The 26,033-nt window shown below is 40.0% G+C and overlaps 1 protein-coding gene across 1 annotated transcript in view; it reads right to left on the bottom strand.

Moving 5' to 3' along the window:
• The window catches only part of LOC115793368 (uncharacterized), a 96,135-nt gene that overhangs the window by 60,805 nt on the left and 9,297 nt on the right, over nucleotides 1-26,033 (bottom strand). Inside the window, 2 exon segments of the mRNA XM_075074426.1 lie at nucleotides 9,256-9,293; nucleotides 9,296-9,451. Of these exon segments, the coding sequence (XP_074930527.1) occupies nucleotides 9,256-9,293; nucleotides 9,296-9,350 (93 nt within the window). The 5' untranslated portion in view covers nucleotides 9,351-9,451.

Consider the following 26,033-nt stretch of genomic DNA (forward strand, 5'->3'; position numbering starts at 1 on the left):
TTTAAAGCCGTGTTGTTCCTAAGAGAACTCCCGGTATAGGTGCAGTTTAATGTATACATACATTTACTGGATTATTGCCCTTTTTTGCAGCAAAGTGTTAATTTCGAGCTGTGAAAGCGTGTCTGTACTGGACGTATGCGAGTCTGCGGGTGGAGGTGGTGGAAGGCAATGAGGTATGGGATAATTAGAAGATATTGTCTCCCCTTAACCATTTTTTTTTCTCTAATAGCTGCTCTTCTGAAACACTCACCCTAATACTGGAGACAAAGAAAAATCTCTTTCCATTCTGTTTTAGCGATGCATATTATGTCATGTCTACTAGCACACGGAGCAGCTCAGGGGACTTTAATTATTTCCTGCCAAACCTCTTGAAGTCTATTTTCTTCTGCTACGGGTCAGCTGTAATCACTTATATAAAACTTAATATAGCACAGATTGTCACAGCTACCAAAAGAGAGCAAAAATCACCCGTGAAGTCATCATAGGGGCTAATGAAATGAGATCTTTAACAAGGTGAAGCAAAGTCCTTCCTCACAGCAGTCAAGGCCCTCAAAGGCGCAGCCGTCATGTCGACTCTTCCACATTTAATTATGTTTTTTAGCACTTCAGCCTCAAGTGGCTCCGTGCAGCCGGGACCTCTGGGAGACCCGTGCAAGCACTGCACAGACGGGGGGAAAGCAACAGCAGCAGCTGCCCACCTGTGCATGTGCGTACCTGTATCCGGAGCGCACGTCCTCAAAAGTGTTTCCAGAGAGACATAATCAAATATAGAGCGAGAACGGGAGAGTGGCTTACAGATGGTGGCAAATACAGCGTGGGTAGGAAATCCTGCAAGTTTGTGCTGAAATTAAGAGACATTTATTTATAAAACTGCTAAATGACAACATTAATTACAGCTTTACAGGTTAAACTAGCACGGGGAAAGAAAAGAAACACTTTCTAGTTTTACTCTCCTTATTTCAGTTTTTAGTCAGTCATGTTTTGTATATTAAAAGATGCAGAATTTGTAGACTGGTTTCTGAATTCCTTGAGCGTTATATGTAAAGTAGGTTACTTTGCTGACACATAACATTCATACCTTTATGAAAACTGCTGCCAGAATAGAGAAAACGCCATTTTGCCTATGTGTTATCTTCTCTCCCCAGATCCTGCTTTATGCACAGGCATGGGCACCCGTTTGGCCTCAGAACATCTACACCAGGATGAATTAGAGATGTGTGCAAGTAAGATAGAGGAGCAGAGAAATTATACGCACACATGCTTGTGTTTGCGTTACAAGAATGTAACATATGTATAGAGTATAGGTGCACATATGGTTTTTCAGAGGTACATTCCAGATAAAACACAATTATGGTAAATGAGATATCATTTACTTTTAAAGTGTCCCTTTACTTTTAAAGTGTTCATTTAACCAACTGCATTCCCTTCTTTAACCAAAGCTGTGTCCAACTAGATGTGACCACCTCGGCTTTACTCTTGATAGTCGAGTCACACAACATGTAAACATTCCCTTTTCCTGATAATTCAGCATTTCATGCCCAGTTTCCCCAGCCCAAAGGCTTTATGGGCAATTATCATGGTATTTCCATTTGTAAGCCCCAGGGCACGGCAATCTGGAGGGGACTGATTTGGACGGTTCTGATCGACCGAATGTTTGGAATATGTTTCTCTGCCTCGGGGCAGAGAAACATATTTTCAAATATTTTTTTAAACTCATTTGTAGAATTTCATTGAACAGTATTTACTTATTCTGGAAAATGTTTAACAGATAAAGTAAAGCTGGGTGTAAACAAGTTGGTGTCTCCCATGTCAGCAGAAATGCCTCACTGAAAGTCACATGATATAATAAGTATAGCCCATCCCACTGGCTTTAATGACAAGAACAGATAAAAAACCACAAGGAAAATTATCTTAATCATCATTTCACGAATTAACAAAACCATCCATGGATGGAAAATTGTTCCGTGGAAAAAGTAACTGCAGCCTCAAAGGACACCATTTTATTACTGATTACTTTAAAACATCCTTTTAAATAACTTGTAGATGTTTTGCTCAGTTGTTCAGCAGTTTGTTCAGCAGTCTCTGTCTCTGACACTGAAATTTGTTGCATGGAAGAATGGTCAAAATCTTTCAGTTGCAACATGTTTGAGGATGTTCTTGCACGTGCTGCTAATTTCCAAGTCTCCCCACAACTTTTCAATTGGATTTAACACTAGAATCTACCAGAGCTAGCTAGATGTGACTGATGGTTAAGGGGACTGTAGTTGGATAAAAAATAATAATAATAATAATTCCTGCATGGCTGAATGCTTCACGGATTACAGTGTGTGTGACTGGACGTGTGGAGAACCAGTCAGGCTGCTGGCTGCACAGATTAGTTGGGGAACTGTAGCTGAACTGAGCAGAGAGCCCAGAGGGCGGAGTATTAATCTGCGTAAATAAAGAATGAAATCTGGAGCAGAGCAGTCGAATCGGACGGGTTTCTGAGGAGCTGAGGAGGCGCAGGGCAGCAGACTGAGGCAGAGCAATGTGGACGGTGGATGACAGGTTTGGTGAAGACGACAAGATGATAAACTTTCACTGGTCTACTTTTACAATAATTAATTTATTAAAATGTGTTTCTTATTTTGTTGTAGCCAACTGTGAGATCGGTTATGAAATGTAGGCAATAACTGGTTCAATCTGTTTCACAGTGAGTACTCTGTTTTTATGCCTTCTTTATTTTAGCATAACTAAGACCACACATTATCCAACTTTTGGATAATATTCTTCTACAATAACTAAATTATTTAAATGCATCAGTTAATGTATTGTTTGTTGTATGCTTTGCTTATTGATTAATTCTAAAATACATTTTAACTTTACAATCTATACTGCTCAAAAAAAAAAGACGGAATGCTTTGAGTAGAGCATCAATGAAACTTCTGGGATATTGATTTGGTCAGTCACGTACCAGAGGGGGTTGTTAATCAGTTTCAGCTACTTTGGTTTTAATGAAATTAACAACAGGCGCACAAGAGGGTCAACAATGAGCAAACACCCAAAACAAGAAGGGTTTTACAGGTGGAGGCCACTGACATTTTTTTCCCCCCTTTATCTTTTCTGACTGTTTTTTCACTAGTTTTGAATTTGGCTAGGGTCAGTGTTATTATTAGCAGTAAGAGGTGATACCTGGAGTCCAACTCCTCCAGAATGTCAGCTCAATATGTGCAATAGCCAGAAGGTTTGCTGTGTCTGTGTAGGTTCTCAGTCATCCAGGTCACATTAGATTGTGCTGTGTCTCCCAGCACAATCTCACGAGCATGGAGGAGGTTGCTGGAGATGGGCAGTTACTCTAGGAGAGCTGGACAGGGCTGTAGAAAGTCTTTAACCCAGCAGCACCGATATCTGCTCCTTTGTACAAGGAGGAACAGGATGAGCACTGCCAGAGCCCTACAAAATGACCTCCTGCAGGCCACTGGTGTGAATGTCTCTGACCAAACAATCAGTAACAGATTTCATGAAGGTGGCATGATGGCACGATGTCCTCTAGTGTTCCCTGTGCTCACTGCCTGGCACTGTGGACCCCAACTGGCATTTGCAATAGAATACCAGAATTGGCAGGTCCACCGCTGTCGCTGTCACAGTTGAGAGCAGGTTCACCTTGAGCACATGTGACAGATGTAAAAGGGTCTGGAGAAGCCCTTGAGAACATTATGCTGCCTGTAACATCATTCAGCATGACCGGCTTGGTAGTGAGTCTATGATTATCTGGGGAGGCATATCCATGGAGGTACGCACAGACCTCTACAGACTAGGCAATGGCACACTGACTGCCATTAGATATCATGTGAAATCTGTGGCCCCATTGTCAGATCCTAGGCTGGTGCAGTGGGTCTTGGTGCATGACGATGCACAGCCTCATGTGGCGAGAGTATGCAGGCAGTTCCTGGAGGATGAAGGAATTGATACCACTGACTGACCCCTCATGCTTGCCTGACCTAAATCCAGTAGAACCCCTCTGGGACATCATGTTTCAGTCTATACGACACTGCTAGGTTGCACCTCAGACTGTCCAGGAGCTCAGAGATGCCCTGGTTCAGCCCTGGGAGGAAATCCCCCAGGACACCATCCGTAGGCTCATTAGGAGCATACCCCCGACGTTTTCAGGCATGCAAACAATCACGTGGGGGCCATAGAAACTACTGAGTACCATTTTGAGTTGCTGCTATGAAATTTCAGCAAGATATTCTAGCCTGCTGCATCATTTTTTCACTTTGACTTTTGGGGTGTCTTTGAATTCAGCCCTCAGTAGGTTGATAATTTTCATTTCCATCAAATTATGTGACTTCCTTTCATTCCTAACACATTACCCAGTGCCTATCAGTATAGATATCCAGCATAATTTTTTTCCCCATTGAAATCTGATGTGATGTATAATGGCATAATATAAGACATTCGTAAAATTAATAAAACCCCTAAAATGTAATCTTAAATACTTATTTTGTCAAATCAGAAAAATTTCATGAAAAATTAATAACTTAACTTCAAGAAATTACATCTTTACAATTGCTAGGCCAGCACACTCATGGGCAGATTTATGTGTGTAAAAGTCCACTTCCTGATTAACTTCTCACATCATCTTTGAGTGCTCACTGGTAGATGTAGAATTCATAGTCAATCAATGACTGCAAGCAGCACCAATAATATTTCCACTGCTATGCTTCAGTTAGTGTGAAGTTTCTCTCCTGAAGAGCTGCATTTTTTCCTGCACCAAACACATACAGTACCAGTCAAAAGATTGGACACACTCACCCATTCAAATGAATGGGTATTTGTATACTGATGTTATGGCCAAATAACTGTCTGGAGCATATATTTCACAAGGCCTAGCCTTAAGGCAAATTAATGTTACCATATTTGTGTCCATTTGCACAGGTATGTGCTGATGCAGAGCTTATGTAGATTGGTAACACCACTAAAAACACAATGTCTGTATTGGACACTTTCTATTGTTTTTAAACATTCGGTTTCACTTCAGCACTTTGCATGTTAAAACTGGCCGATGGACTAGCACAAGCAAGAATAACCCACAGACTTGTTGTTTGAGACACTGCTCCCAGTGACAGTAAACACAACTGTCTGCAAAACTGCCCATAGGTTCTGTGCAAGACAACACAGCCATTAAACAGCAATTATGTGTTCAATGGCAACCTGTATATATGCATCTTTTCTGCTCTTTTTGAAAGGTAAAGATTAAATTTGAACCACATCTATCCAACTGTCAACACAAGTGCTTTGATACCAACAATTTTACTCTAGTAGCAAGTCCTAAGCAAACTAGCAGTTGACAGAAATCTACACCACTGGTAGATCATTTTCCTTGAAGTGAAATGATTTAAGTCCCTTGCCAGACTGAAAGGCAAGCTCGACCTTTTTTAAAGAAGCCTTTAGATCTTGCCATGATAGTGCCACACACATCATTAGCAAAGAGATGTGCAGAAACTCAATTTCAGAGGTTTAAATAAGAGAAGTCACTCCTGTCATTCGCTGTGGAGACACTGGGATCAAATTTGGAAAACCTCATTCTTGTATTGTGGATTTGAAAGTGTAGAGCTGCGCTTAATTAAGCCATGTTAGTGATCTGTTTTGTTTTTTTGTTTATTTGTTTTGTTTTTAGTTTTAATTTAGGCTATGAATGTAACCCCTCCCCCAAAAAAGTACTTGTCTGAATGTACCACCTTTATCTACAGTCACAGAAGCTTGTACAAACGCATAAAAAAAGTCCAGTTACATGGGCTCTACTAACATGACACGAGGAAGAAACCAAATTTTGCTACAACAACAAGTGCTTCATTAAGAAAGCAAAGACAGACACATTAAACAGTGCCTGTCTAGCCTGGAGGCTGTGTTAAAAGTTTTTGCCACAGTGGTCAGTGTTTGATCTTCGTCTACAAAGCCCGGCAATGCTCCATCAGTGCCCAGGAGCGCTGCGGCGGCAGCTGTTATCAAACCGCCAAACATCAGAGGAGAAACACTCAGTGCTCTTTGTCCTTGACTTGGGCATACACTTATTGAAGAAAAAAAAAAAGCCTCCAGCGTTCTCTCTTTCATAAAAAAAAAATTTAAAAAATGCAGCATCAAAAGGGCAGGTATCAGGTATCACAGTGTTCAGTGTATGCAGTCACAGAAACATGCTAATGAATATAATACCAGTGTTACTGAGATCTCATACGTCTGTGTTAATACCTAGTTCAAGTTACTATGACAATTAAATATACAGCTGCAACTACTGAGCCTGTCCTTCTCACTTCATGATGCGTAATCTTGTGATTTACTATACAATGAAACAGGCAGCAAGTAACCCTGCAGATGGAGCCGCGATAATAAGCAAACGCGGACAGCTAAAGTATACATTTCCCACAAGCCTTATGAATTGCAAATAGCTAAGTCAGTTTGGTTTTCTCCTTCCTTACCTGTGCAACATGTTCCAAGGCTTACTTTATTGTCGACTCATGAATAATCCATTTGCTGCATAGCTTATCAAAAACCCCAGACTCAAACAAATCTGACCATATTATTTGCAAAGGCTGAGAACTGTCAAAGAACTTTTTTTTTTTTCCACCCCCCCTTCCAAGTAATAAAACTTTGGTGCTGTAAGTCGTTTGATGCTCTTATTAAAATATTTTTAAACCTCAATTTATCTACCCAAACATGAATTCTCAAGTGGGGGACTACAGTGCACAGACAAAGTGCCCGTGAGCACTCCGCCAAAGAGGATTTCGGAGAAGACAAATGAACTTGAGCGGAGCTGGAGGAGAGAGGCCAAAGAGAGGCCAGCAACAGTTAAAGATGTGTTGCTCTCTGAAGGAGCAGCTGACTAACTCTGAATCCTAAGCAGAGGAAAGTTGTGCATTTTTTCCCCCCTTTTTCCTTGGGGCGCTAAAAGACCAGTTGTGTTGTCTAAGAGGGCCAGATGGGTCTGCACTCTGTGACTAAACTCCAGGAACACACACACACACCTCCAGGACCCTCGAGCTGATCAGCATTCACAGTTAATGCTTGATGTTTCCCCTCTTCTCTTGTCCTACACTCTTTTGCTTCTTTTTCCTCTCTGCTGATGGTTCCACGGGGAAGACTGGAATCATTACTATTTATCCACTTATTCTTCAGGGGGGTGGGGGCTTAGCCAACAGGACACAGGCAGAGAGATAGAGAAAGTGAGCATGACGCCAAGCAGAAACACAGGCTTGGACCTTTACACTCTTAGCAAACATTGTGGTGGGGAAAACAAACACCCCAACCCACCCCAGACAGCATAAAGTTTAAGCTTTCACTTTTATTCCCCAACCGACTCAGGTAACACTTCCTACAACTGCTGTGAATTTCAGTTCACTTTCACTTCTGCAGTGACACGGCATTTTAAGTTTCAGAATGAATATAGACTATAGTGTGTGTCAGAGGATCAATCTGTAACGTTTGTGTGCGCACGTATATACAGGTAAAAAACACACATGCAGCATTAGGAAACCTCTTAAGAACACCTGCGCTGCTACACCTGGTGACGCTCTATTGCGATCCAAAGAGGGTGAGGAGAAAGAGAGGGTCACCCACATATTGTCTTAGAGCTTTGCTTTGTTCCTGCACTGAGAGCACTTCACTGTGGTGTTTGATAACGCTGAAGTACATAAAGAGAAAGGAGGACAAGAAAGATAAAGTCCACGCAAGACTGAATGTAGCCACAGCTGCACTGTTGCCTCTCTTTTCATTACTGACAAACATGATGAAAAGCTTGAGACATTAATTTAAAAAGAATCCTGATGCTTCAAAAATCACGCCTAGTTCTTAAGAGTTTAATACGAGCTAAGAGTAATCTTTAGCTTCTGAGAGAAGCCAATACCTTAAATTAGACAGACTCTTCAAACGTGGCACTATTCATCTTCTGCACAGGCAGTGAGTGCACAGATGGATTGATGCCTGTATTTTGACAAAACTTGCTTTGCTTAAATGTTCAGCTGGGAAAGTTCAGATTAAGATAACTGTGTTTGGAAGTGGTTAATTTACTGAATGGTTTTGCAAAAACACAACTATTCACAAAGCATCAAAAATAAACTGCCACCTTAAAGTGCAAAACCAGATGGCCTACAGGTGGTTATGGGCACAAATGGAAAAAGGCGTCCAGACTTTGGCCATGCTCATTAGATGAAATATCTCACTCAACCCACAGGCAGCAGAAATAATTTGTTTGTGAGGGGAAATGTAATGAAGAATTTATGTTTCTGCGTTTAGATTACCACCTCTGGCATTAAAAAAAATATTAACTTTCTGATTGTTCTCTGACAGGACACCTGGGATAATTTTCTCTACTTCCCACTTCCCCACATTTAGCCTGCGCTCTTGTCATATAGAATTAAAACCATTTTGCTTTTGTTGTCTAGGCTTAGCTGACATTTCTACCAATCTTTCTCCAAGGCATTCAGTAAGTTGGTTTACAGCATTTCCACTCTGTCAAATCCAGTTTAAAGCAATGACGCAGTAAATATTAAAAAAAAAAAAAAAAAAAAAAAAAAGGAAAAGAGATTAAAATAAGTTTTAAGGCATCTGGAGAATTTTGTATCCTGTGGGTGTATGAGTGATAGTAAATACAATATAACTTACTGTAGCATTAAATAAAAACACTCAACTCAGGCTTTTGAAACAATGACCAAACAAAAGCTGCAACAATGTGGGGGAGCTATTTTTCCACGGTGTATAAAATTGAAAAATAGACAGACTTTTTTATAGACCGACTGTTAGGATAGCAGGAATAATGACGCTTCAAAACTGCACAACAGGATGTTTATGACATGCCAATGCTGATGTTGAGGTTTGGTGATGTGTTTGTGCCTAATGTAGAGAAAATAGTAACAAAGGTTAAGGGGCTAGGCTCAAGTTTGAGAAGAATGATAAAAACCAACACTGCTTATCAGAGGGAAACTGAAAATGAACAGCACTATCATTTCCTCCATTAGTCCAGATTAGTCCAGTCTCAGAACTCCTAACGTTAGGGTTTTGTCTCTTGAACACAAGTGTCATGTTTGGCTATTTAAATCTACAGGTCTTGTAGGGACTTCTGCAGATGTTGGATAGCAAATGTCAAATATGTGTGGAATTAGATCGGTCTGCAAGTCCATTCATCTGGGGAACAAAACTACAGATCAACCTGCCCCATATCTGTCAGCTGGGTCCCTGGCCTTCAGATTTATGACCTGGTTATCCCATAAATTTTTCACATACCTGCTTGTCCTTGTCTTTAGCTTTCCCGCTGCCTGACACCGCGATGAGGTGACATCACGGGGGATGACAGACATTTGGTGCAGTGGCATGTTCATCCCAGCAGAGCCAACCGGGGACGCTCACACACACACTTCCTGTCCCACTGCCAGAGCAAAGGGCATGATGGTTTGAACTATGACACCTTGCCAGCACCACCCTGCAGAGGACACACATCACATCAAAATTAAATATAAACATCATAAACATCATTTTCTACCGCGGCAGCTGGAGCGATGAAATGCAAATCTGAAACAGGAAGCAAGAAATGACAGCCCTGAAGTGGTAAAGCTGCATTTTAAACACTCAAGTGTGTTTTCACCCAGTTTGCTCATCACTTGATTGACTTCTTTAGGGATTCTTCACTTTTTTCCTTTTTTTTTTTTTTTTTTTTTTTTAGCTCAGAGCCTAAGTTGATTAAATTCAAATTTTGATGAGTGAGAGTCTTTACATTAGAGACCCAACCTCTGGAGTCTGTCTATTCATGTGTAAATATACTGAGCTCTTTTTATTTATGGTAATGTGACTTTAGTTACATATCATGTAGAGGGGGGGGTAGAGATATGTATAAAACAGATATCTGTGTATAAATGTGCAGCATCTGCTGCAAGATTTTTGACACTGGAGGCTCTTCAGGTTTAGTCTGTAATTTTCTTGACGTTGCAGTCACAGTTATTATCGTTTTGTGTTTTCCAGTTTGTTTTTATTTTACTTTGACTTTTGCTTTTCAGTCAAGTTTCGTTTTAGTTTCCCGAGTGCATTTAGTTTCAGGTTAATATTTTATTGTTTGAAAATGTTTAGTTTTAGTTTAGTTTTTACTAGTTTCAGCATTAGTTGTAGTTGTAGTTGTATGGAGGGCATATGCTGAAGGCAATTTTTAGGAAAATCAGCAAAAATGTTACAATGAAAATGTTTTCGAAGCCATCGCAGAGAGCTGCGAAAACCAAATGTGCTGATGATTATGTGTTGACTATAAAATTACACTGTCATACTCACACTTTCAGAAGGGGAAAAAAAAAAAAAGATGGTTTTATTTTGTATATTTATGTGCAAAACTACATATGTATGCGTGCATTTTGAGTGATTAGTATTACGGATCTGCTTACAGTACCAGTCAAAAGTTTTTTCCTACATAGTATATTCATCCAGACTGTGAAGGAACACATAAGGAATCATGTAGTAAACTTTAAAGTGTTAAATGAAAATATGTTTTAGATTTTAGATTCTTCAAAGTAGGCACCTTTTGCTTTGATTACAGCTTTGAACACTCTTGGCATTCTCTCAGTCAGCTTCATGAGGTCATCACCTGAAATGATTTTCCAACAGTCTTGTTCCCAGAGGTGTGGAGCACTTGTTGGCTACTTTGCCTTCACTCTGCGGTCCAACTCATCCCAAACCATCTCAAATGGTTTTCGATCAGGTGATTGTGAAGCCCAGGTCATCTGAGGCAACACTCCATCACCCTATTTCTTGGTCAAATAGCTCTTACATAGCATGGAGGTGTGTTTGGGGTCATTGTCCTGTTGAAAAACAAATGATGGTCCCACTAAGCACCAACCAGATGGGATGGCATGTCGCTGCAGAATGCTGTGGTAGCCATGCTGGTTAAGTGTGGCTTGGATTTTGCATAAATCACCAACAGTGTCACCAGCAAAGCCCCCCCATACCATCACACTTCCTTCTTCATGTGGGAACTACACATGTAGGAACCATCTGCTCACCTTTTCTGCATTATACAAAAACATGGTGTTTGGAACCAAAAATCTTAAATTTCAATCAATCAATCAATCAATCAATCAACCAACCAACCAATCAGTTTATTTGTATAGCACATTAAAACAACAGCTTCACAGGGCATAAAACAAATAAAATAATATAAAACAAAAGAACATAAAACAAAAATAAAAATACAATAAAACCATAAACAATGCAATAAAAAATGAAGGACCGTAATAGTAGTGCCAATAGTAATGCCGAGAAGATCTATCTACCAGTCTGAAATGCACATGCAAATAAAGAAGTTTTAAGAAGTTTTTTAAAAGTAGTAGGGGAATGAACTTCTCTTATGTGGAGAGGAAGGTCATTCCAGAGTTTAGGGGCAACCACAGCAAAGGCTCTATCCCCTCTACTCTTCAAATTAGATTTGTGTCTGGTCAATAGCTTTTGATCGGAGGACCTCAGTTCTATTATTCTATTCTAAATTTGGACTCATCAGGCCAAAGGACAGTTTTCCACTGGTCTAATGTCCATTCCTTGTGTTTCTTGACCCAAGCTATTCTCTTCCTCTTGTTGTTCTCCTTAGAAGTGGCTTCTTTGTAGCAATTCAACCATAAAGTCCAGATTCACGCAGTCTTCTCTGAACAGTTGATGTTGAGATGTGTGTGTTGCTTGAACTCTTTGAAACATTTAGGTGGGCTCTTATCTGGAGTGCTGTTGACTTGTAGTTTCTGAGGCTGGTAATTGATGAACTTAGCTTGTGCAACAGAGGACACTCTTGGTCTTCTCTTCCTGGGGCGGACCTGATGAGAGCCAGTTTCATCATAATGTTTGATGGTCTTTGCGACTGCACTTGAGGATACTTGCAAATTTTTTGAAATGTTTCAGATTGACCTTCATTTCTTAAAGTAATGATGGACTGTTGTTGTTCTTATGGATTAGAACATTACTTAAATAGAGCTATTTACTGTATACAACTCTACCTCTTCACAACACAACTGATGGTCTCAATCACATTAAGAGGGCAAGAAATTTAAGAAATTATCTCTTGTTAACTGAATGCCATTCTAGGTGACTACCTCATAAAGCTGACTGAGAAAATGCCAAGATGTGCAAAACTGTCTTCCAAGCAGGAAGTCCCTACTTTAAAGAATCTAAAATATAAGACATTATCTGGTTTAACACTTTTTTTGTTTACCAAATAATTCCATATGTATTTATTCATAGTTTGGATGACTTTAGTATTAATCTACAATGCAGACAATTTTTAAATAATGAAAAAAAAAAAAAACTTTTGACTGTATTGTATTTCATAGACATCTGTGTTGTTGTATTTGGGATTTCTTTATCAGCATTATTTTGGTAAATTGACTAAAGTGTGTTCATTAATTTATTTTTGTTTACCATTTTAAATGAGAACCAGATGAAAGCATCCCCATAGACATTTCCTTTTTCCTTTGGACCTCGAGTATAGTGTTGAAAGAACTTTTGACTACTCTCAAACCTCGAAAACATAGTCAGGTGCAATTCTCCAGAAGAGATTTGTCTGAACAGCACGAGCACAGAGTGAGATAAATTATCACAGGGGTGATTTCCAAAGTGTAAACGTATCACTGTGAGGGTCGGTATCAATTCACTTTTGTTTTTTCAGAGATGTGGATTCAGAGTTTCTACAGCAGTGAGTTTCCCTTTCAATTTGATTCAGTCAGAGCCATGAAAGTAGCAGCAGCAGTACGGAGGCTGTCCTGAGTTACACAAGAGGTTTACACACGGGTCATTTTAACTTCAGTTAATGCAGCCATCTGTACTGACACTGACAGCAATTAAGCCTAGCTCACCATTAGGCTGTATATATATATATATGTGTGTATGTGTGTGTGTGTGTGTGTGTGTGTGTGTGTGTGTGTATACGCAGCACCGTCTGCCAAACACACCCTCAAGCTCCACAGTTTGATAATGACAGGATTAAGAAACCAAAAAGCAAGCAGACAGATTGGGGGTCAGTAAAATGGCAGTAATCAAACCAGTACTGATGGCATTAGTGGGGTTGGTGGCGGCATTTATTTAGGCTGTGGACTGAGAATGCCACACAGTCTCACTGAGGAGAAGATCAAGCCATCACAGGCAAAGCGGTCGCTTTAGCTCGTCACCGCACTGTATCTGATAAGTACTCAACAAGATGGAGAGGTGATTATGCACCATCAGCAGACGTATCAGCTTCTTGTGCAACAGCTGGCAGTCTCAGCTCGATGCCAGTAGACAGTGGGGGGGGGGGGGGGGGGGGGGGGGATCGTGTGTAATAAAGACCAAGCAGAAAGCACCTCGGCATCTATAAATACATCCAACAAAGAGGAGTAACAAACAAACTGCAGGCTAGTCTCAGACCCAGTGGGAGAATCAGGTATGCAGTAGTGAAGTGAAGAAGCATCACAAACCAGAATAAACACCTCAAGCCATGATTGGTGTAAAGTGCAGTCAGCCTTTGCCTTAAGATTAGTATACTGCTGCCAAATACCAGCATTTTGATTTAAACATGCAGGCAAGTATAAATTATAGCTAGTAAACAAACTTACCACATTATTATAATTGAATAATACTGAATAATAATGATAATGCATACTAACCCACCATGCAGAGAATAAAACATATTTACAGAAGAAGATTTTTATAAGCAGTTTCTCTCAAAACAACAATGCTTTCAGTGGAAACCTCCCTTTGTTTAAAACATCAAGGTTATTCCTAATGATCAGTGCAAATGTTTTCAAATCATGCACATTACGAAACATTTAAAGAATACCACCTTAAATCTGTTTAAGTCTACATAATGATGCATAATAAACCATTTATTTTTAACATTTCTGTGGGGTGAATAAGCTCATCTTTAAAATAATAACAAATTTCAACAAAGGCACAAACAAGCAGTTACTAGATCAGCCCAGCTGAATACTTGTTGTATACTTTGGACTCGCATTAGACAGCACCCCCCCCCCACACTCACCATCATCAATAAACAACAGCAGAGTTTCAAGAACTTTGAGAAACTATACCAAGGAGCACTAAAGCTCCTCTCTAAGTTTGTCCCAGTTTTTTCCTTTTATGTAACATCCATCTCTATACAAGCCTGCAGAGGTAGCTCATTGTGTTCAGTTTACACAGTAGCAAGGTCAACTCAATACCACAATGGGGAGGGGGGAAAAAAATGTGCTCAGAAGAAACAGTGCCCTATAAAGATGTACATCTTTGTCTCGAACTGCTGATTCACATGCCATCAAAACAAGAGAGTTTGTTTTGTTGTGAAATACAAAAAGTGCAACCGAGTCTCCCAGAAGGAAAAAAAAAAAAGTATATAAGTATAAAAAAAAAAGTACATTTGACAGTTCAGTGCACAATTTACCAAGCTATTGGAGGCAACCGTGTGTCCTTAACCATATGTAGATGTCAGGGTGGGTTTTCAGCTGCTGAGGCTAAGATGATTTCTTCAAGCAATGGTATTTTTACAGACCTGTTATGCTACTGCAGTTACATGTTTGTTAAGTGTAAAATGTTAACAAAGGTTTTATTAATCAATGCTTCAACTCTTGTGCACGTTCTTCTTTTGCCTTCTTTTGATCACGTTAAAAGACAACTGAGTCAGAAAGCAAAACGGTAAATAATTAATTCCCTTGTGTGAGCGAAGAATAAAAGGTCACTTTGATGGGCGCAGAGCCCTCAGAGTCATATTGCACCTGTGTGCATGAGGCTAATGAGTTACAGTAAATGAGTGTGGGTCAGGGACTGTGTAAGCCCTTGGGGAATTATCACATGGAAGCATCATTAAAGCTCTTGCTGTAGCTCAGTCATAACGGTTTGCCTTAATTAAAAAAAAAAGACATTTTGTGAGCTATGATGTGAGGTAAACAAAAAGAAGGAGGATCAAAATGCATCAAGATATTCTGTGTCATTCGCTCAAGTGTTTCTGCAGCTGAGTCCGATAACGCAACAATGTCCACTGCGGTCTCCACAACACATAGTTCTGCTGCACCGACGAGCTCATTACTATACATCCCAAGAATAACAACTGCAGTAAGCCCAACAGCAGACTCCGCTTTTAATTGGCATTGTGTTTCAAACCTAAGGTCTTTGTTGGACAGCGAGGTTGCACTAATGGGGCGAGAGATGTGTTGGGAAAACACTTCTGCAGCATAACTACATCTAAACAGTCAGTTCAGAGCTCTGAATGTGAATATTTTTAGGATTAATAAAGCTAAACTAATTCTGTCAATCAAGCTGTCATGAAGTCCTTTGGATGTCACATCGTGCCATTTCCAGTTGTTTGTGTGTGCCTGTGAGAGAGTGTGAGTGTGAGTCCTTCAGTGTGCCCTGCTTTATCACGTAAATAGCTCTGCCTAACTGTGACCATATTTTACAAAACAATAATCATGTTTTACTGAGCCTTTAAATTTGTGATTGAAACCACAAACTCATTAGAAAGGTGTTTACTGTGGTCACACATCAAGGGAGCAGTTGGGTGATTTTCTCTTCTTCTATTCAGTCTGAATTATTTTTTGCAACCTGCCGACCATTTAGAAAGAATGAAAGTTTAAAGGCATTTCTGCATTGACTTCACTTTTCAAACTGTATATGCAACTTATTCCATCTTGCATATACGGTATACGCTCGCCATTGATGGCCTCTGTACCATTTACTTGAACAGGAAGTCACTGTGGTATTACAGGCAAGCATATCTTAGCACAACAGACTGTTTTAGGGGAACAAAGATACCACAATCTTTTTTTTATAAAATGTAGCCATTTGTTTTGTTTCAATCTGAAACACAGCAATATTTGTGCAGATTATAATGAGGGGGGGAAGCTAATTTAAAAGAGTAAAATTCAGGTTAGTGTGTTTTTGCATGTGTCAAAACACATCTTGATATTTTCGATATGGTTAAAACTACTGCCCTGGTAGATAAGATTCCTGGCCACGGGGATCCGCACAGAGGCAAGGCCATCAAAATATTAGCTCCTATTACCCAATGAAGTCTATTTATCTGAAAAACAATTCAGCCTTTCTCACCATCTCTGCCCCTCTCTGCTCCTGTGCCAGGTAAATCACAGTCCTGTCTGCTCTACGTTCTGCTCAGATGAGCCCTGCTGTTATTCCGTTTGCCAAGGGGGCTCCTCTGTGTCCCTGCTGTCAGATCAGACCTGAGATATGGTTGAGAGCACGTTCTCCAGTTCTGATGCGCAACCATGCAGAAAACCTCAGCTGTGTATCAATCAATCCAAACATCACTCTACTATAGCTATAGTCCATATTTAAAGAGGTGTCTTCCCAGAGGATTAGTGGGGGTTAAGGCAGATGCCTACAGCACATGTCAGATAAATACAGGGCCTAAAAGATGCTGGATAAGGAGGCATTTCAGCCATATGTTGCATTTTAATGAAGTGACTGTTCTGCATTTTAATGAGTGCTAATAATTTTACAGAGAATAATGTGAAAATAATTAAAAAAGATGAAGCCCAAGCGTGACTGGTAGCCACTGCAAGCTGCAGACTTTATGGTGTGTTCTCATTAAGATACACCATACAGCTCTCAGAAATCGCTGCCCCACAGAAATGAATTCAGTGTTCATTTGGCCGGTACAGTACGACGCCTGGAAATGCAGTTTCTCCCTCTAGGGATGTGTGAGTGTCACTGAATCCTTATATGAGAGAAAAGACAAAAAAAAATAAAAAAGAAGAAAGAAAGAAAGAAAGAAAAGCTACAAATATGGTTGCATGTTATACTGGTGGCTCCACTGAAAGATACAAGTCAAGGGAGAGAAGGCGGACATAATTTTATCATGGCGCAGATGCTATAGCTGTGTTGGCAGCAACGACTGGACTTGATGCCCTGCCAGAAATCAGACACTCTCCAGTCTACACTCAGATTAACAGAGCATCAGTTAAACCTGATGGACTCATCTGATAAAGCCTCACACACTTGCACAAATAGGCACTGCTGTTTTTCATAGCTTTGAATAAAATGTTAAACAAATGTAACAGTCAAACTTAAACTGTTGGATAATTTAAACAGCCACAGACAGCAAGCACACAAGCGCACAAGGATGTGCTGCACTGAGCTTGAAGACTGGTGATTACTTTTTCATAAAGTACTGGGAATAAATTATCATAATGTTTTTAGCTTATTGTCATTTCAGCTGTAACTGCATCACTTATCTGCATAAGTGTGGCTTAAATTTCACTCTTTTCTCCCTACTAAATGTCTTCATTACCATTTATCCTAAATGGAGGATTAATCAAAAGCATCTATATTAAAAGTCCCTAATGCCTGTTAGCTGTCCCATTTTATTATATGCAAATGAGTCCCAGTTTGGAGGTGATTCATTGTGCAGGAGGAGGAATGAGCTCTTCAGACATCTAGGATAAATAGACTTGTAGAGTAGAAAAATGCATGAGCTAGTGCTTTCCTTCTTTAACGCATCTCGATCGATTGATAGATATAACACACACACACACACACACAAAAAAAATCTGTCTGGGACTTTACCAACTTTACTAAAATTATCTTAACCTACATTCCTTTGACAGGAAAGTGTGAAGGATGACGCGACAGAGACAGAAATAAAAAGTTGAACACAGCTATAAGCATGCATACTTGTAAAGACGCCCGTGAAACCCCCTCTTCTGTAAACTTGAAAAGATTAAATGGAAGACAGAGGGAATGTTCATTTACAGTATACATTTTATTTTCAGCACCATGACCAGAATACACGCAGCGCTCTTTGCCCTGAATACACAGAAGTAGGCCATTCAAAGTTCTGTTAAAATCTTAGTTTAGATGTTTTTTTTCTTCTCTGAATTCAGTCAAACTCTGATAGAATGACTCATCCTGCTGCACCCCCCCCCCCCCCAAAAACAAAACAAAACAAAACAAAAATAGTTTCATATTTTTAGTCAAACTTCCAGCTTGTCAAAGAAAACCCCTTAATGACACCAGTGCTATACACTGGTAAATATACTGTATTACTGTACAAAAGCCTTGAGCTACCCTTCATTTCAGAAATAATTAGACTGATGTACAGAAACGTGCAAACATACGCGGACATACAGTATCTATCCATTTTCTTCCCATTAAGGCAAAAACAGAGTTTCTAACAAGCTTGAAAGTCGATATTTGGTATGACCGCCTTTATTCTTCAGCACAGTCTGAACTCGTTCTGTAAGTATACCTTCAGGAATAGTTCTCCAGGCTTCTTGCAGGACATTCAAAGCTCTTCTTTGGATGTTGGCTGACTTTCGTTCCATTCCCTGTCAAGATGATCCCACACTGCGTCAATAATTATGTGAATGAGACTGGGCTCTGGGGAGGCTAATCCATGACTGATAGGGTTCCAGTGAATGTTTTTCTATCCAGCATTTTATTGCATTGACAGTGTGTTTGGGATCATTGTAATGCTGAAAGATTACACTGCTGCCAATCAGTCACTGATTTTCAATCCAGTTCTTGTGTAATTTGGCATACATCAGACGTTTCTCCCTGCTTCTTGTGTTTGTTGGATTTTTTTTTCCCTGTTTCTTAACGACATGACTTTCAGATACTGTTCATCTGCTGTAGATAGTTTTTTTTAGGCTTGCTACTTCTTCTTCTGTCCTCCACTTGTCCAGTTTCCTAACATGTTTTAGGAAACACTGCATACCACGCTGAGATATGCCAAGTTTTTAGGTAATAACTCTTTGGGAATCACCTTGTTGGTGCTCAGACACCATTTTATGCCTGTCAAACTGTGTTATCTTTGGGATTTATCATAGACTCAACTAAAGAAATGAAATATGTTTTTGTGACAGGCTGCAAGTAACAAAGTGCCTAAAGATCCAATTTAAAATTGGTACTTTGATAAGTTGTTATGTGCAGATACACATGAACACTGGTTCATCCCTTGAGTTAGGTGCCTTTTTCACGCTTGAACAATTCACAGGTCTGTGTAGAGTAGCTTAAGAAAAAAATATCTATATATTCCTCTGAAAATGAGTGAAAAAACAGCCAATATCCAAAGAAAAAAAACCTGAAAGACCTTCATAAAGCCTGGAGAACTATTGCTCAAGACCACGTTGCAAATTATAGGAAAGTCTGGCTCCTTGAAAACAAAATATGAAGAAGCTAGTTGCACAAGACTTTTACACAGTACTGTAATTTCCACTTGAAACCTGTATTTTGTTAGTGTATTTCTTGCACAGCTAGTTGTGCTACCTCTCTTGTACGTGTTATTGAGTCTATATATCTGAGGAAGGCCACTGCACATTAGCTAAGGCTATTTCTTCATGTTTTATACTTATCCCGATACAACAATAATAAATAAAAACAAGTATTAGGTGACAATTCTTCTTTTCTTTTTTAAACTTCCAAAAACCCCATTTTCTTTTTTTCCCCACGACTACACAATGAATGTCTGGCATCTAGCGTTGGTTTCAGAGATTCAGACTGCCACTTAATGAGCTGTGGCAGCTCGTTAGGCATCGGGCATTTTTGAGGACTTTCTGATGGTTCCTCCCACTCTTTCAGAGGAATTGTTCACAGCAACTTCCTGAAGTGTTGATGTCACAATGAGGCTGCCGGGCAACCAGCAGAAATTTCAGGAAATTTTTATGTTGAAATAATAGTTGTTCCTTATGCTTTGATCCTTGTATAGGTTAAAAAAAAAAGAGAGAACCAAACAAAAAAAAATACTGCATATTGCAATAATTAATGTGAGGTGCTGGCAGGTGGATATTTTCTTTTGTTTTTTTATTTACAGACAGAATCAGGCTAGCTATTTCTTCCTGCTCTACTCTAACCACTGAGAGCTGTTTCAAGCTCTTCACCCAAGTCTTGACATGGAAGCAAGCAGGCCTCTATCACTGGGGCATTTGGACCCCCAATAAAAAGCCATTTACTGGGAGGCAGCATCTTAAAGTGCTTATTTTGTTCCGCTAAACGCACATTTTCTGTCAGTAAGTAGTGCAATCACAACTTCACACAGAAGACAAAAAAAAAAAGAACTTAACTAGATTCAGAACCAAAGTATGAAGAAATGTCTTATCCAATATTTTTACAAAGGCGGTGCAACAACCAAAGCATTTTAATGCAGCTGTGACATTGCCAGGAGCAGATTATCAGTTTCAGCCTGGAGTTGCTTAATGTTTACTCCCATAACTACATTAACCAGAGGCCAAACTGAAATTTCGGTTATCGTCTGTTGTTCTAAACATCGGGCTAACCCTCAAGACTGAAGTGTTTATGCCTTCTCTTCCAACAAGAGGTGATTTATGTTTGTGAGTGATTTGAAAGGATTCAGTTTTCAAATAAATAACAGGTTGTCGGTGGCAGAGGGCTATGCAGCAGTATCGCTGTATTAATGCAGCAAGTTTCTTTATTATGGAGACCTCATAAACTGTTGTGACAAGGCAGAAGAAAAACTAAATGCTGGTAAGTAAAGGGGAAACGTGGTTGACTGAAAGGGAACTTGATATGAGTTTTGACAAGAAGCTGTTCAATTCTTTGTATGTGTGATGTGATAAGAGGGGGAGAAAAGCTGCTAGGGTGTATACCGTACAAGAAGAATGAATAATAATTTCACCAGAAAAGCAGAATTAAATATCTGTGGGGGTGAAAGCAGAGAGAAAAAAGCACAATCATCAAAAATCTAGCATATGAAGACGGGAACTGAAATTGTCAGATAGGCAAACAATTACACTCCACAAAACATGCAGACTGAGTGTGCAGCTTTTAGAGTCTCACTGCTACAGTAAATACTATGACGGGGAAGGAGAAGAGAATATAAATGGAATAGAGGAAGTAAGAGCTATCTTTACTGTATGCAGGCAGATTTGAATATCACCCTTACACAGACTACATTTTAAACACCATTTCATGTCAGCGCATGCCCAAATTACTGTCACGTCGAACCCCAACCCTATAGTGAGTCTGCAGATGTAGTCAGAGCACTGTGATCGAGTTTTGTGATTGGTTAGCACAAATGCACACAGGCACAGTTACAGATGCAACCTCAAAACCACAAGTACAGATTCATTTGCATTTTGGGAACACAGCCAAAAGGTGACACCCAGAATAAGTTCCAGTTTGCAGGCAGGCGCAGCTTTTAAATGTCAGTCAACAGATGTGGATGGTAACTGATATTTTTAATCAAGCCTTCTTGGGAAATATAAATAAACATTTAAAAGTAATAATCAGGGGCGCCCGGATGGCTTAGTGGTGAAGCCGGCGACCACATACGTATGCCACGCATTGCGGTGCGGGCAGCGCGGGTTCCAATTTGCCAATTTACCCGCGTGTCTTCCCCTGTGTCTTCCCCCCATGTCCTGTCTCTCTCCACTGCCAACAAAAGCCACTGTGGGCAAAAAATGCCAAAAAAAAAAAAGAGTAATATTCAAGCATGTGGTGTTAATTTATGATATATTCACTGCAGAGCCCATTCTTTCTTTATTTGGATGTGCACTTTGGGGTCACTGCTGATGAGGCTGGTGAATAAAGTTTTGTGAAAGCCTGTTAATTTTAATGAGATGCAGACAAAAAAAAAAATGGAGAGACACAGCAGTGTGTAAAGTATGACACTATTCGACTGGTGTGCTAAAATGCCATTGTGGGTTACACAGATCCTTCTGCGCACTCCGTTAGGAAAATACGCATTTCAAACAGAGCAGGCACAGGCCAATCAGGAGCCTATTAGATCAATCAAACAGTCTATACAACAACAGAAAATTGTAAACAAAGCAATCACATGCAATCAGATGCCTTATTTTGTAAAAGCATATCCAAACATGTTGAATTTACAATCATTATAAGCAGGACATTTTAATGCCACAAGCACGAAGCATCACGTGTTGGAAATTCTGCTTATATATATAAATAAAAATATAACCCTTTTGTATCAGAGGTAGTATTTATTTTCACAGCTGCAATCACCATTACATTTTAAATGGATGGTTTGCAGCATCCTGTTATAGTACACACAAAAGAGTTGCATTGCACCTCATTTCTAAAGAAGATTCAGATGCAAATGTGGCCCATTTGCATCTGAATCTTTGAACTCTGATCTCATATAAGAGTACTAATAACATCAGTCCATAGGACATTTAATCATTAGCTGGAATATAAATAACGGGTTTCAAAGAGTGTTACTGAGTGTCTGGTGAGTGTAACTGGAGAATCTAACTACTATTGTTATATTAGCTGTTCCATTTTATGGTTATTTACAACTTATTTGACCTCAAATCTACCTTCTACATTGCAGATGACAGTTTCACATCCACAATACATGCAACGCTAATATCTGACACACACACACACACGCACACACACACACACACACACACACACACACACACACACACACACACACACACACACACACACACACACACACACACACACAGTATCGAGCTATGTAGGCAGCACTGGCATTGTCATGAATTCTGGCAAGAACATCTTATTCTATTGGATGGGTGGTCACGTAGCCAAGCTGTGACTATAGACTTATTTTGAAGCAGCCATTTTTACAGGAAACCGTAGCGAAACACAGGTGCTGCTAATATTAATGTAGCTTCTAGTCTCTTCAGCTACAGAGCCCAAATGAATGTGAACAGTAACACTATTTCATATCAAAATGTTGTGAAGGTGGTCTGTAAAAGGTGAGAAGTGTACAGTTTTCCAGACTCAGCTTTATGAATATCTACATCTGCCGGTTACTCAAAGTGCACTTAAAACAGTAGACAATCTGAGACCCTGCTTGTTCCCTGTGATGGGATGAAAGGGGGGAAAAAAAAAATAAATCTTTTAGTAAAAGTGAGAATCTTTTAGATTATACTAAAGTAGCCTATCTACAACATGACTTATAGTTGCATTTATTCACACTAACAATGTTTTACTTGTATAGTTGCCTCTCAACAGACGTGGTTTGTTTGAGCACCGCAGCCACCACAACAGTTTCTAGTTTCACAAGAACTGGCAAAACTTTGAGATTGCTTTGCAACAATTTAAGGACCATTTTCCCTTCTCAGTCTAAGTGAGCAGTCTGCTCATGAACAACAGGAGAAAACATCTTCTGATTGCTCTAAAGCACCTCATTTATGAATAAGGAACACCTATGATGGGTACAAATACAAACTAGGATATCCAAAAAAAAAACCTGATATACCCTTCTGAGAACCAAAGAAATGTAGCTTTCAGTGTAACTTTTTTTGTGACCTCTACAGAGGACATAAGGTCTCAGGAGGATATCATGCAAGATTTAACAGTAAGCTTATAGAATAGATTCTGTCCATATACACAGTACTCCAAAAGATAAACATGTAGTGCAATTCCTCTGAGGTTATGACAACCTAATCACAAACTTTTTTTTTTTTTTAAATTAAGAGTGGAAAATTACTAACATAGGTGGAAATTTTAGGCCATCAGTCATATGCATACTTCATATTTAGCATATTAATTTCCAGATTCCTTGTGCATGATGTTTCAAGTCTGCCTTTCTATCACTCGAGCAACGCTTACCCGTGCTCTTTTTTAGCTGGTGAGTTCTGTTTTCCAGTGATCAATATCATGGAGTCAGGTTTCACTAAAAATTACACAACACTGGATACTCAGCTGTGTCACTGCAAACAGGATGTAGTCTGTATTTCTTGAGGAAACTATCGCTGTTTGTGTGTTCAAGGTTATGCAAGTCTAAAAGCTCCTGACATTATGGACACAATATGTAACATGCTGGGGCTGCCACAGACTTCACTTTATTTGTATTGTAACTACTAATGTTCAAAATGCAATACAGGGAAAAGTGATCTCTTCAGTGAAGAATGAGGAAATGAAAAACTAACTCACCACCCGAGTAGAAACTGAAAGCATGTTCCTTCTAACCACTTTTCTGGGAATACCAGTAAACAAAGCTCTTTTACTGGTAAGCGTGCACTTCGGCACACAGACAACTCCTTCCCTCGGGATAGTGTTTGTCCTCCCGCTGCCTCGCAGAATAACCCGACTGTGTGGAGGAGTTATGGACCAGCAGGCAGTTGCAGCCCACCACAATGCTCTATGAAACAGCAGACGTGTAATATGCGAGTGCGTGTGGGTGCACACATCTGTGTGTGGTGAGTGCATGGACTCAGGAAACCACACACTGACACAAAGCTTTAGAGGCTGCTGGTCTGGCTGCAGGTCGACTCGGTGGCTAACAGCAGCAAAAAGGAACTAAATGACTGTATAACTGTGTGGTGGACAGTTGGAGAGCAAGCCTCCAGCAGTTATATGGCATTTAACAAGCAAAAAAAAGAAAATCACTCTGCTATAGAACATACACTTAATCTTAATTAGGAAAATCTAATACTGCAACTGCTATAAGAGAATCTGTTTTAATCTTTAAGACTTGTTTGAAAACATACAGTATCATCTCACTTAGGTCTAGAAATTTCTGCTTTGTTAGAAAGCACCTTCAGTGCATCCTTATGTCCAGGAGGTTTTAAAGCTGACCAATTTGCTGCTTACATTTCCCCTCAAACAGCTATCCTTCTGATGCCTGGGTGGCTTAGTGGTGAAGCCGGCGACCACATACATATGCCACGTTGCGGTGAGGGTGGTGCAGGTTCGAGTCCAGGCCCGTCGCCAGTTTGCCTGCGTGTCTTCCCCTGTATCTTTCCCCCATTTCCTGTCTCTATCCACTGCCCATAAAAGCCACTGTGGCCAAAAATGCAAAAAAAAAAACAAAACAGCTATCCTTCTTAATCTGAGAAAATAAAACATGCAGTGGCTTTCAAAGGTTTGGAGACCCTGGTCAGAATATCTGCAGTCATAAGTTAATCTTTTACTCACTTTATCTCCTAAAAGCAAAAGTTAAAGTTGAAACATTTGAGTCAACATTTAAAGCACAGTTAATACATTCTTTTTGTCTTTGGTTTAAATGATGATGACAGTGAGACCTGGAGCTGGAGACTTGCTTAAATGTTCAGTGAGAGTGACCAGATTGGAAAACATCAGAATTTAGGTTAAGCTCAGGTTGAGCAGTTTGGAGACAAAATTAGAGAGAGACAAGGCTGAGATGGTTTGGACATGTGCAGAGAAGGAATAGTGGATATACTGGACCAAGGATGTTGCAGATGGAGCTGTCAGGCAGGAAGAAAAGAGGAAGACCACAGAGAAGACTCATGGATGTAATGAAGGAGGATGCAGAGGGTTGGTGTGACAGAGGAGGATGCGAAGGAAAGGTGAGAAGGAGGCAGATGATACGCTGCAGTGACCCCCTAAAGGGAGCAGCTGAAAGAAGATGACAACAACAATTTTACAGAAGAAAGGAGCAACATACAAAGAGTTTGGGTGTCGACTTTCACCAAGGTCTCAGAATTTGCTTGTTGAGCATCTATAGCTTGCTCATGCAAATGATGCCAATTTCAAAGCTCCTCAGCCCTTGTCCTCACAATCAGTTCTCATTCTCCTCTATATGTACACTATTGGGACAAAAGTATTGGACTGCATACATATTACACCTACATTAGCTGCTAAGCCACAGAAATCCATGCCATGAAGCTCCCAGTGCACAGTTTTTGTGCTGAGGTTAATGCCAGAGGAGGTTTGGAACTCTGCAGTTATGGAGTCAGCAGAGCGCTGTAGAGCGCTGAGACGCTCTAGTCACTTCAACCTACAGCAACTTTCCTCTGTAACTTTATGCGGTCTGCCACTTTGTGGGTGAGTTGCTGTGGTTTCTGAATGCTTTCACTTTGCAATAATACCACTTATCTAGGAACTGACTGTTCTGAACTGACTTGCTGCTGCAGTGCCTATCCTATTACGACACCATGAGCTCAGTGAGCTCTTTAGAACGACCCATTATTTCACAAATGTTCATAAAGGCAGACTGCATGGCTAGGTATTTGATTTTATACACCTGCAACCTGAAATTAAGGATTATGGCCCCATACTTTTGTCCATACAGTGTAGCTGCCTAATAGCAAACAGAAATAGCAAACTGCATCTTCAAATGCTCCACCAAAAGAAGCCTGATGCAT

The sequence above is a fragment of the Archocentrus centrarchus genome, chromosome 15 (assembly GCF_007364275.1).
Source record: "Archocentrus centrarchus isolate MPI-CPG fArcCen1 chromosome 15, fArcCen1, whole genome shotgun sequence".
NCBI lineage: Eukaryota > Metazoa > Chordata > Actinopteri > Cichliformes > Cichlidae > Archocentrus > Archocentrus centrarchus.